Source organism: Rhinoraja longicauda, chromosome 17, assembly GCF_053455715.1.
Source record: "Rhinoraja longicauda isolate Sanriku21f chromosome 17, sRhiLon1.1, whole genome shotgun sequence".
Taxonomy (NCBI): domain Eukaryota; kingdom Metazoa; phylum Chordata; class Chondrichthyes; order Rajiformes; family Arhynchobatidae; genus Rhinoraja; species Rhinoraja longicauda.
In genome coordinates, this window is record NC_135969.1 from 26,909,978 (window position 1) to 26,923,037 (window position 13,060).

At 43.2% G+C, this 13,060-nt stretch overlaps 1 protein-coding gene across 1 annotated transcript in view; it reads right to left on the reverse strand.

Annotated features, from left to right (window-relative positions):
- sumf1 (sulfatase modifying factor 1) overlaps positions 1-13,060 on the reverse strand; it is a 101,937-nt gene that overhangs the window by 15,907 nt on the left and 72,970 nt on the right. Inside the window, exon 8 of the mRNA XM_078414443.1 lies at positions 9,811-9,870. Within this exon, the coding sequence (XP_078270569.1) occupies positions 9,811-9,870 (60 nt within the window). The remainder of the gene's footprint in view (positions 1-9,810; positions 9,871-13,060) is intronic.

The window sequence follows — 13,060 nt, forward strand, 5'->3', positions numbered from 1 at the left end:
GGACCTTTGTGCCTATCTGGATAGGACAGTCAACAATTCTAATACATCTGTGATGACCTGGCAATGTTATTACTTTATTTTCCATGAATTATGCCAATAAATTTGTTCTCTATTACAAATTGAAATTGTAACGTTCAAACAAAAGATTAAAATAATTTATATTTTAATAGAATTGCACACAATAGACAATAGACAATAGGTGCAGGAGGAGGCCATTCGGCCCTTCGAGCCAGCACCGCCATTCAATGTGATCATGGCTGATTATTCTCAATCAGTACCCCGTTCCTGCCTTCTCCCCATACCCCCTGACTCTGCTATCCTTAAGAGCTCTATCCAGCTCTCTCTTGAATGCATTCAGAGAATTGGCCTCCACTGCCTTCTGAAGCAGAGAATTCCACAGATTCACAACTCTCTGACTGAAAAAGTTTTTCCTCATCTCCGTTCTAAATGGCCTACCCCCTATTCTTAAACTGTGGCCCCTTGTTCTGGACTCCCCCAACGTTGGGAACATGTTTCCTGCCTCTAACGTGCCAACCCCTTAATAATCTTATACGATCTCCTCTCATCCTTCTAAATTCCAGTGTATACAAGCCTAGTCGCTCCAGTCTTTCAACATATGATAGTCCCGCCATTCCGGGAATTAACCTAGTAAACCTACGCTGCACGCCCTCAATAGCAAGAATATCCTTCCTCAAATTTGGAGACCAAAACTGCACACAGTACTCCAGGTGCGGTCTCACTAGGGCCCTGTACAACTGCAGAAGGACCTCTTTGCTCCTATACTCAACTCCTCTTGTTATGAAGGCCAATATTCCATTGGCTTTCTTCACTGCCTGCTGTACCTGCATGCTTCCTTTCAGTGACTGATGCACTAGGAGACCCAGATCTCGTTGTACGTCCTCTGTTCCTAACTTGACACCATTCAGATAATACTCTGCCTTCCTATTCTTACCACCAAAGTGGATAACCTCACACTTATCCACATTAAACTGCATCTGCCATGCATCCGCCCACTCACACAACCTGTCCAAGTCACCCTGCAACCTCATAGCATCTTCCTCACAGTTCACACTACCACCCAGCTTTGTATCATCTGCAAATTTGCTAATGGTACTTTTAATCCCTTCATCCAAGTCATTAATGTATATTGTAAATAACTGCGGTCCCAGCACCGAGCCTTGCGGTACCCCACTAGTTGCTGCCTGCCATTCTGAAAGGGACCCATTTATCCCCACTCTTTTTTCACATTTTTTTCATATTTCAGATACAGCGCGGAAACAGGCCTTTTCGGCCCACCAAGTCCGCGCCGCCCAGTGATCCCCGCACATTAACACTATCCTACACACTCTAGGGACAATTTTTTTTAAACATTCTACCCAGTCAATTAATCTACATACTTTGCTTTCTGTCTGTCAACCAATTTTCTATCCATGTCAGTACCCTACCTCCAATACCATGTGCTCTAATTTTGCCCACTAATCTCCTATGTCGAACCTTGTCAAAGGCTTTCTGAAAGTCAAGGTACACCACATTTACTGGTTCTCCCCTGTCAATTTTCCTGGTTACATCCTCAAAGAATTCCAGAAGATTAGTCAAGCATGATTTCCCCTTCGTAAATCCATGCTGACTCGGAACAATCCTGTTACTACTATCCAAATGCTCCGCAATTTCGTCTTTTATAATTGACTCCAGCATCTTCCCCACCACTGATGTCAGACTAACTGGTCTATAATTTCCTGTTTTCTCTCTCCATTCTTTCTTAAAAAGTGGGACAACATTAGCTACCCTCCAATCCACAGGAACTGATCCTGAATCTATAGAACATTGGAAAATGATCACCAATGCGTCCACAATTTCTAGCGCCACCTCCTTAAGTACTCTGGGATGTAGACCATCAGGCCCTGGGGATTTATCAGCCTTCAGTCCTATCAGTCTATCCAACACCATTTCCTGCCTAATGTGGATTTCCTTCAGTTCCTCCGTCACCCTAGGATCTCTGGCCACTAGAACATCTGGGAGATTGCTTGTATCTTCCTTAGTAAAGACAGATCCAAAGTACCGGTTCAACTCGTCTGCCATTTCCTTGTTTCCCATAATAAATTCCTCCGCTTCTGTCTTCAAGGGACCCACATTTGCCTTGACTATTTTTTTCCTCTTTACATACCTAAAAAAGCTTTTACTATCCTCCTTTATATTATTGGCTAGTTTACCCTCGTACCTCATCTTTTCTCCCCGTATTGCCTTCTTAGTCATCCCACATAGGAATACTTGCTTAGTTCAGTACAATATTTGCATGAGGTAGACACAAAAGGAGAACATTATGTTACATATGTATTTGATTACGCGGCAGGCTACAGGTCCTCCCTGGTTTAGGAACAGCCAAGTTATGGACACCCTCTATGTACGAGCGAGTGTTTGGGAGACTGGCGGGATGGATGAGGATGGATTTGCTGGCTGCTAAGGGCAGCTGGCATCTTCTGCTCGGTGGGATTGGTATTTTTTTACATGTTCCTTCTCCCCTCACACACCCAAGCTGCAACAATTTGGGGTTGGTTCCAGTTGGGTAAAACTGGGAGCACAGAGCAGACTTGTTTGCTCGCTCACTGTGTTAGCGAGGCTCTTTCTATGAGCCTCTCCCTCAAATCTTTTGTTAACTTCTGACTGTTGAACAGTTCAGTTATGAACAAGTTTTAGGACAGAACCCTATCTTTTACCTGGCGACTTCTTGTACTCAGTTACGACAATGCACTGTCCTCATTGAGAACCAGCTATCGCTAATTATTTTCCTTTTGCCTCTGCGTTTAAAACTTGTCTCCACTTTCCTTGCTTTCTGATGTCCAGTACTTGCTTAGCTGGACAATTTGGACAACTGTTCCACATTTTGCTTGCCTGGTCAGGCTGGTGATCTGAGCCCCGGGCTCATTCCTCAGCTGCCGCGTTATATGCTGTGATTTTTCCAGGCTTACAGGAACAATTATGATGTGGTCCGGAAATCTCATCACATGGTGCAATGGTTTGTGTGCCACACAATGGAATTATTAAAAACCACGCTCAGTGCATGGAAATTGGCTTCAGTGTGAAACGATGTGGCTTCTGTGTGAGCGTGATGTTCATGCACATGGAGATCGCTGAGAATAGTTTGTAAATCATATTATTAAGTCACATGTGCATACCTATTCATGCTACTGTGTGTTACTAGCAGCTGTACCTAACATTTCTGAGAGGTTGCTGTGATTTGGAGATTCCCATTGGCCTCTGCTCTTCTCCCTCCCAATTGCTTATCCTTTTCTACCCCACTGATCTTCTGTTTTTCTCCTCTGTCCCCCCACCACCAGTGCTCTTCCTCCTTCCCCTGTGATCCATGCCCCACAAACGACTTCTGTGCCACCAGTCTACTGTCGAACTATTCCTCTGCAGTCTCCACTACCCACAATTTTGGGGAATTGGGAGAGTTTCATAATGCAAGGTCTGTTCCACTGTGTTCAAAGACTTGGGATCCACAGGCATTGAAAAATCACTGCCAAGGCACCTTGCCCATTAAACTGCATGGTTTGAAGTGGAGGGTAAACAATTTAAAAATGAAGAGGCAAAAGGCAAATACTTAATATTAGCTGGTTCTTCGTGTCCATCTCATGCAAATATTGTAGTCAGCTAAGTAGGCTTTATGATAAGATCCAAAAATATACTCATCAGTGCATGCATCACTATTAAAATGTGAATTATTTTAAGATTTTAATTTTAGTTTTAGAGATACAGAATAAAAACAGGTCCTTCTGCCCACCAAGTCCGCGCCGACCAGCAATCACCCATCCATTAGTTCTATTCTACACACTAGGGACAATTTACAGAAGCTAATTAACCTAGAAACCTTCACGTCTTCAGAATGTGGGAGGAAACCGGAGCACCCAGAGAAAACCCACATGGTCACAGAGAGAACATACAAATTGCGCACAGTCAGCAACTTGCAGTCATGATCGAAACCGGGTCCCTGGCACTGTGAGGCAGGAGCTCTATCATTACGCCACTGTGCCACCCCCTACATTTGATTAAACATTAAAGTTTGGAGCATAATAGAGAACAGTTTGTGTAAATTTGGTGAAATAAATAGAATAATATTGCCAGATAATCACAGATATGGAATGTGAGTTGAGATATGAAAGGCATTTCAATCCGATTGGCACAAAGCTGCTTCCATTGTGGGACATCTAACTGATTGCAGCCTTTGCCATGAATATCAATCTGAGCAAAGGATCGCTGGGGAATTAGTGCTTTACAATTGTTTTTTGTCTCCAAAAGGCTGAATATCAACAGTACCCAAGGGTGGACAGATGACTGCTCTCTAACCTCTGTTGATGTGGCTCATGTAAATGTGTAAGACATAGTGAAAGGCCTGGATAGAGTGGATGTGGAGAGGATGTTTTCACTATTGGGAGTCTAGGACTAGAGGTCAGAGCCTCAGAATTAAAGGACATTCCTTTAGGAAGGCGATGAGAAGGAATTTCTATAGTCAGATGGTGGTGAATCTGTGGAACTCTTTGCAACAGAAGGCTGTGGTAGGCTAAATCAATGGATATTTTTAAGGCAGAGATAGATAGATTCTTAAATAGTAGGGGTGTCAGGAATTATGGAGAGAAGGCAAGAGAATGGGGTTAGGAGGGAGAGATGGATCAGCCATGATTGAATGGCGGAGCAGACTTGATGGGCCGAATGGTCTAATTCTGCTCATATTACTTAGGAGTATTACTGGGGACCAAGTTGCAACCGGCTTTAATAGTCTCTTTCATACCTACCTTATTCCTGCCGATTATTATTTGATCTCTTTGCTTACTAATATAACTAATATTGCCCTGCTGCATGGGCTGAATCATGTGACTTTCAGATTCTCACATTTCCACATTCCCACATTTAAGCCAACAAGATTGTAAATGCCTAACCCCACCTGAGGCTACTAATGTGGTTTAAATTTCTAATAAATTTAATTTGCTGTTCATATTAAAGAATCCATTTTGCAGAGCCAGCCGTTTACATCTGATTGCCTAATGCTTAGACCACAGTAGTATAAACTGTGTGAGATAATTTATCCCCTGCTTCTGATCTTTCTCCCAAAGCAATATCATTGCCTTTATCATTTTTTGACAAACATAAATGAGGTTGGTGCATTTTCAAATTTAATTTACAATCCAAATTCTAATTGGATTGGGGGCACAATTTCAATAACAGCACCAAGAGCATGCTGACATTTCATGTAACTGACCACTCTGACAATCACGAGTCGGCCACTCTGAGATCTGAAGTCTGGGTGAACAGAATCACTCTGAGGCCGGATGTTCACATGGACCTATCACTCAGGCCTGAAGTCCGAGGGAACTGGGCACTCTAGGGTCAAGACTTTGGGTGAATGGGTCATTCTGTGATTGAGATTGCTAATGAACCTAAGATTTAGAGTGAGAGTAAACTAGTTACTCTGAGGTTGAGAATCTGAGTGAACCAGTTACTCTGAGGTCTGTAGTTTGAGTGAACCAGTTACTCTGAAAAAAAAATCGGTTTCTGGACAGAAACTGTGTCTCCAGCTGAAAGCTTGTTCCTTCCCCACATAAAAGATGGCGCAGCAGTAGAGTTGCTGTCTTGTAGTGCTAGAGACCCGGGTTCGATCCAGACCATGGGTATTGTCTGTACAGAGTTGTATGTTCTCCCCGTGACCTGTGTGGGTTTTCTCCAGGATCTCCGGTTTCCTCACACACTCCAAAGACGTGCAGGTTTGTTGGTTAGCAGTCTGAAGAAGGGCCTCGAAACATCACCCATTCTTTCTCTCCCGAGATGCTGCCTGTCCCGATCAGTTACTCCAGCATTTGTGTCTATCGGTTTGTAAGCTAGGTGGCTTGGGAAAATTGTAAATTGTCCCCAGTGTGTGTAAGATAGTGTTAGTGTATGGGGATCACTGGTCAGCGTGGACTCAGTGGGTCAAAGGGCCTGTTTACGCACTGTATGTCCAAACTAAGATGAACTAAGAAGGAAATCTCCATGCTTCCCACTGTCACCACCTCAGGAGGGCAATCAGGAAGCGTCAAATTGGTTGCCCCATACCAATGGCTGGAAATGGCTCGTTGTAGGCAGCTGTGTACCAGGGCAAGAAGGTTATCTTTGAGGAGGCTAGAAAAGCAAAATATTTATTAGATTGAAACTGCAACTGAGCTAAATCCGTGGGCGAACAGCAAAGTGTGAAAAACAGCACTTCTAAAAATAGCGTTCAGGAAAACACAGTTCATTGTCAGAGAGCAGCACAGTCAGGGGCTGCCTCGGAGTCATAGGCATTCTGGCGAAGTCGCTCGTATCCACTCATTCACAAATGAAAGGTGATAATTTACTGGCTTAATCGTCCCAAAAAAGCAGCTCTTAACTCGTTTTGCACTTCATATGAACGTAATAAAACCATGAGTGCAGAAGAGTCTCGACCTGAAACGTCACCTGTTCTATTTCTCCAGAGAGGCTGCTTGTCCCGCTGAGTTACTCCAGCATTTTGGGTCTATCTTTGGTGTAAACCAGCATCTGCAGTTCCTTCTACACACTACACATAATAAAAACATGGGCAAGAGACCAATCAGCCTCTTTGAGCTTGTTTTGCCACTCACTAAAATCATTGACCTCATCTGTAGTCTCCCATACACACCAATAGCCCTTGACTCCATTACAATTTAAATGTCAATCTTTCCTTTGAATAAATTCAATGACTTCGCCTCCACAGGGATAAAGAATTCCTAAGATTAATATAAAATTAATTCTTCCTCATCTCTATCTTATTCTGAAACTATCACACTAACTGTAGATAGCTTCACGAGGGCAACCATTCCTTTGACATCCACCCTGTGAGTCTCCCTCAAATGTTTAGGTTTCTTTCTGTACTTACTTTTTTCATTTGCCTCTTGAAATGAGGTCAGGAATATTTTTTTTGCACAAATGTCTTATTTTTGCAGGTTGTTTTTTCACTACCTTGTGGAATTTATGTATAATATGTTTTCATGTGTTGTCGGAGTCTGCGTGTCTGTGATGTTGCTGTAAGCAACATTTTTATTGTTCATGTAGCCCATGGTGCTTGTTCATCTATATACTAAAACTCTCGTTTGTTTGTTTATTTGTGATCGAACTACAGCCAAAACGGTACACGATAGCTTGACAATTTTAGGCCCACCTTTCTCACAGTCATCGCTTTAATGGTAAAGCAAGTAGTTTTATTGAAATCGGTGTTATATTTTTTAAGTTATTCACATTTTAAAGTTTAAATCTATCCTAGGGAGGGAGGGAGGTGGGGGGGAGGGAGGGAGGGGGGTGGAAGGTGGATAAGGGGGGGTTGAGGGGGATGGAGAGGAGGAAGGGGAAGTGGGGAGGGAAGGGGGAGGGGAGGGAGGGAGGAGGGGGGTAGGAGAGGGTGCTGCACCAATGCAGGAGAGGTTTGGGCCCAACGGGTCCACTTGGTCTAGTATGACAATAAACCTGACTTGACTTAACATTGTTGTGGTATATTCCAGGCACTTGGAAGGGCTTATATAAGAAAATAACTGCAGATGCTGGTACAAATCGATTTATTCACAAAATGCTGGAGTAACTCAGCAGGTCAGGCAGCATCTCGGGAGAGAAGGAATGGGTGACGTTTCGACCCGAAACGTCACCCATTCCTTCTCTCCCGAGATGCTGCCTGACCTGCTGAGTTACTCCAGCATTTTGTGAATAAATCGACTTGGAAGGGCTTAGTTGTTATCAGTGGATGTTGTGAGACTCCAGAGGTTCATCTTAACATATTTTTCAGGAGCCAGTGTGAAGAACCACAGTTTTGTTCTTTTGGCAACAGGTCGCTGTGTTCTGAATTCCAGTTCTATCCAGGCTTTTCTTGCATGTCTTTGGAAGGCAGTTGGACTACTGGAGAAAATGTCTATATATGACTGAGTGAAAGGAGTGAGTTAGTCAATTCTTTACCATGCCTTGAGGTAAGCTGAATGTTCATGGGCATTTTTGTGCCATTTATTATCCCTCCACCTTCAGAATGACTGACCAGTACTTTACCATGTGTTAAGTTTGTTAAGAGTCATGTAGTCATACAGCAGAGATACAGATCCTTTGGCCCAACCTGTCCATGCTGACCAAGATACCCATCTTACCTAGTCCCATTTGCTTGCATTTTACCCACATCCTTCTAAACTTTTCTTATCCATATGTATGTCAAAATATATTTTAAATATTGTTATTGTACCTGCCTCTCAACCACTTCCTCTGGCATTTCATTCCATATATCCACTGTGTGAAAAACTTGTTCCTCAGGTTCCTATTAAATCCTTTCACTCTAGTTTTAATTTAGGAACCCTAGGAAAAAGACTGCATTCACCTGATCTATGCTCTTCACGATTTTATACACTACTCAGTCTCTAACTTCCTATCACTATCACCTCTCAGTCTCTAACTTTCCAAGGAATAAAACCCAAACATGTCCAATCCTGACCAGACCAATGCCTCTACTTCCTTAGAAAGCTTAGGAGGTTTGGCATGTCCCCAACACCTCTCACCAATTTCTACAGAAGCGCCGTAGAAAGCATTTTCTCGGGATGCATCACAGCATGTTTTGGGAACAGCTCCATCAAAGACCGCAAGAAATGGCAGAGATTTGTGAACGCAGCCCGGACCATCACACAAACCAACCTCTCTTCCATTGACTCCATCTACACTTTGCACTGCCTTGGTAAAGCCGCCAGCATAATCAAGGACGAATGGCACCCATGTCACCCCTATCCCTTCAGGCAAGAGTTACAGAAGTGTGAAAACGCATACCTCCACATTCAGTGAGAGTTTCGTCCAAGCCGTTAGCATGCAACTACATCATCCTACCAACAACTTGAGAGCGGTCCTGAGCTATACCCTCGGACTATATTAAATCAGACTTTACTGGTCTTGCACTAAACGTTATTCCCTTTATCCTCTGTCTGTACACTGTGGTCAGCCTGATTGTAATCATGCATTGTCTTTTTGCTGACTGGATAGCCAGCAGTAAAAAAGCTTTTCAGTGTACCTCGACATACAAGAAAATAAATAAATAAGCAGATAAATAGATAAATAAATAAATAAATCAACAAAGATAAAGAGATAAATCTATAACTCAGTCTCTTTAATTTAGATTTAGAGATACTGCGCAGAAACAGGCCCTTCGGCCCACCGGGTCCGCGCCGCCCAGCGATTCCCGCACACTAACACTATCCTACACCCACTAGGGACAATTTTTACATTTGCCCAGCCAATTAACCTACATACCTGTATGTCTTTGGAGTGTGGGAGGAAACCGAAGATCTCGGAGAAAACCCACGCAGGTCACGGGGAGAACGTACAAACTCCGTACAGATGGCGCCCGTAGTCAGGATCGAACCTGAGTCTCCGGTGCTGCATTCGCTGTAAGGTAGCAACTCTACTGCTGCGCCACCGTGCCACCCTCTTGAGCCAGGGCAACATCTTGTAAATTTTGTCTGCGCACTTTCTAGTTTAATGACATCTTTCTGAAAGAAGGGTGAGCAGAACTGGCTATCAACTCTATCTTTAAAAATCTAAGACCAATTTGAATGAAACTTGGATGAAGGTGTCCCCAGGACAAAGGTGAGTAAGGTCCTAAAATTGCTGCGCTATCGTGTGATGGGGGCACAAATACAGTTTACAGGCATCGGCAAACATCCCTCAGCCAATCATCCCTCAGACTAACATCCCTCAGCAGACTAACAAACAAACAGAGAGATTTAGCAATATATAGATAGATTGCATTATACGATATTCAAATGTTACCTTGTGACACATGTAGGATCCGCCCTTCTTCACCTTGTCTTTCCCTGAGGCCGGTCCGGTCTGCAGAGAAACACATGGAATGCACAGTGAGTGAACTCGTTCTGGAATGCCAGTCGGATTTAGATAGGCAGTGGATCATGACATCCGTAGCACCGGAAACCTTTCAGTGCACTTCACCATTCTGCAATAGCTGGGCTGCATCTCAGAGCTACTCAACTAATGACAGGAGTTCCCTGTGGCAAGTTCACCGAGTGTAGCATTGCATATAGCTGGTTGCATTCATAGGGCTCTACCAGATCTCCTTTTCAGAGTCCATATACTCTCTCGAGAAAAAGGATGGGTGATGTTTCAGGTCAGGACCCTTCTTCAGAAAAAGCCTGAAGAAGGGTCACGACCCAGAACGTCACCCATCCTTTTTCTCCAGAGATGCTGCCTGAGCCGCTGAGTTACTCCAGCTCTTTGTGTCTATCTTCGGTATAAACCAGCATCTGCAGTTCTTTTCTATCCATAGAAACATAGAAAATAGGTGCAGGAGTAGGCCATTCGGCCCTTCGAGCCTGCACCGCCATTCAATATGATCATGGCTGATCATCCAGCTCAGTAACCTGTACCTGCCTTCTCTCCATACCCCCTGATCCCTTTAGCCACAAGGGCCGAATCCATATCCTCTTCTGTCCTTATTGTACAATCTATATTCTTATTTCCCAATGTAATTTTTATTAGATTAACTGGCACCTGTCAAGATAGGCATATGCTAGCTAACAAAGCTTCTGTGCTATCTGGAACAGCAGTGGAGATATAGGGATAGAGATGAGGAAAATAGAACAGAGCTTCCTGCTGTTGTATCGTTATTCAGTTTTTTGGAAAAGGTTATTTCCTATAGGTTTGAAGGCAAATGCCAGAATGTGTGCCAAGCTCTTGCAATACTAACTAATGCTGAGGGCAATGACTGAACAGGTTGGCCGGAGAGCTTAGCCATTGGAGTTGTTGCTTCTGATACCCACGGTGCATTATGTCCCTCGAATTAATCCCATTTAAACCCTACCCATGAGGGTTATGCTATTTATTTTTGGCAAGATAAACTGTTAGTTTTTGCTGAATGCAGCTTTATCTAATGCTACAAATATTAAATAATCTTTCAAAGGTATCTGAAACAACTTAAACAGAATCAGACAGTCTGCTCCCTGATGTACTTATTCATGCAGTCGGTGTACTTACAAAGGGAACTGCTGCTGGCAAAATACCGGGTGATAATTTGTGAGTACAATGAGGAAAGCTGGATCATGCTGATCAGAAAATTAACAAGGTTGGTAGGATCATTCTCAAGGGGAGGGCAGGGGTTTTGTGGAGAGTGATGGAATATCACTACTGCCACCTTAGCTTCAAAATGGCAGCCTAGATCGTCAGCGACCCACACCTCCCTGGCCGTGACACACACTCATTTCACTCCTGCCGCCGGGAAGAGGATATAGGAGCCTGAAAACCGTAGCGTCCGGGTTCAGGAACAGCTTCTTCCCTATAGCCATCAGACCATTAAACAATATTTGGAATCAATGTGGTGGTGATGCAGGATCTCCACTGATGCCTGACCTGCGTTCCTTCAGCAGTTTCTTGGATCCTCCAACAACTGCAGTCTCTTGTGTCTCTAATCTGACTTGCTTCAGGTGCCAAATATGCTGCATAAATTGTTAATGTCCACAGCATGTCAAGATGTTCTGAAGCTATTTGACAATGTTCTGGGACTGTCTCTGCTCTCACCGTTACAAAGTTTTGAAATAAACTTTGCATCTAGACATCTCTGCACCAATGAAATGATTTCTCAAATTATAAAATATGTTTTGGCTGAGGATGAATGCGGCATCATAGGTAGATAGTTTAGTTTACTTCATTACTGTCACGTGTACTGAGGTACAGTGAAAAGCTTTTGTTGCGTGCTATCCAGTCAAAGAAAAGGCTATACATGAATACAACCAAGTCATCCACAGTGCACAGATATAGGATAAAGGGTAAGATGGCAAAGGGTAAGATGGCTTTTGGTAACTTGCCTTCATCGGCCGGGGTATTGAGTGTAGAAGTTGCGTCGTTATGTTACAGTTGTACAAGATGTGGGTGAGGCTGCATTTTGTACATGTTGTTGATGAGTATTGTTTCACTTTTGGTCATCTTGCTGTAGGAAGGATGTCATTAAGTTGGAAAGAGTGCGGAGAACATTTACAGGGATGTTGCCAGGACTTGAGCACCTGAGTTGAGTGAGAGATTGGGCAAGCTCGGACTTTATTACATGTAGTTCAGGCTGAAGGGCCTGTTTCCATGCTGTATGACTCTATGACTCTTTGGCAATCTCTAAGTCATCTACGCTATGCATGGAGTTCTTTGAGAAGGCAAGGTTGACCAAATGTAGGATTCTCTGTACCATAACTGCAGTACATTCTTTACTGAAAGTGAGTGACAACTTTTGAATGCAAATCGCTGCCCCTCTCTCACCTCCCCCCTCCCTCCTATTGTCATGATGCCCCACAGCTGATGATAAGGGAGTAGTGCAGAGGCAGGGTATCCCACTAACCCTGTCGTTACACTTCCATCATGGGAGAATCTCAAATTTAGAGCTGTATCGGAGAAGATAGAAACTGATTATTCCCATGATTCATGGCACAGTATTTAATGCCTACTTACTTTAATTTATGTAAATTATATCCCAATTTATGCAAATATATGAGTCTGACCAGTCATCAAAGCCATTATGATTCAAAATCTAATTATTATAGGTAGTGCAAATTGTAAGAAGCTCTACTTCAAAAAAATATTTAACTGCAAGAAGCCACCTTAATTCTACTCGGTGAACTCTTGTAACGTTGTCAGCACCAGAAACGTGGCGATTCTTGTGTATGGCCTAGATGAGGTCTGCTGCATGATTTTACCGGGTTGTATGCAAAACAAAGCATGTGACAATAAAGTATCAGTGAATCATGAATGAATACAAAGCTAATACAAAGCTCACCTTAATAGAAAGCTCAATTCAAGTTTGGTGTTGTGATTTATAAAACAAGTATAAAGAAGAGTTTCTCTATAAAGATGTCATTTTTTGCTAGTTTAAATTTCCATTTCAGCACCTCCTGTGTGCGTGTCACTCCAGGCCTGCTCTCTGTGCTGGATGCATTTCGCTTAAGTGAGTGTAGATGCTTATCAGCGGGAAGCACTGCTTGAAGTTGCTGTGAATGGCATCTGTGTCTTTCAGAGCAGACTATCAGAA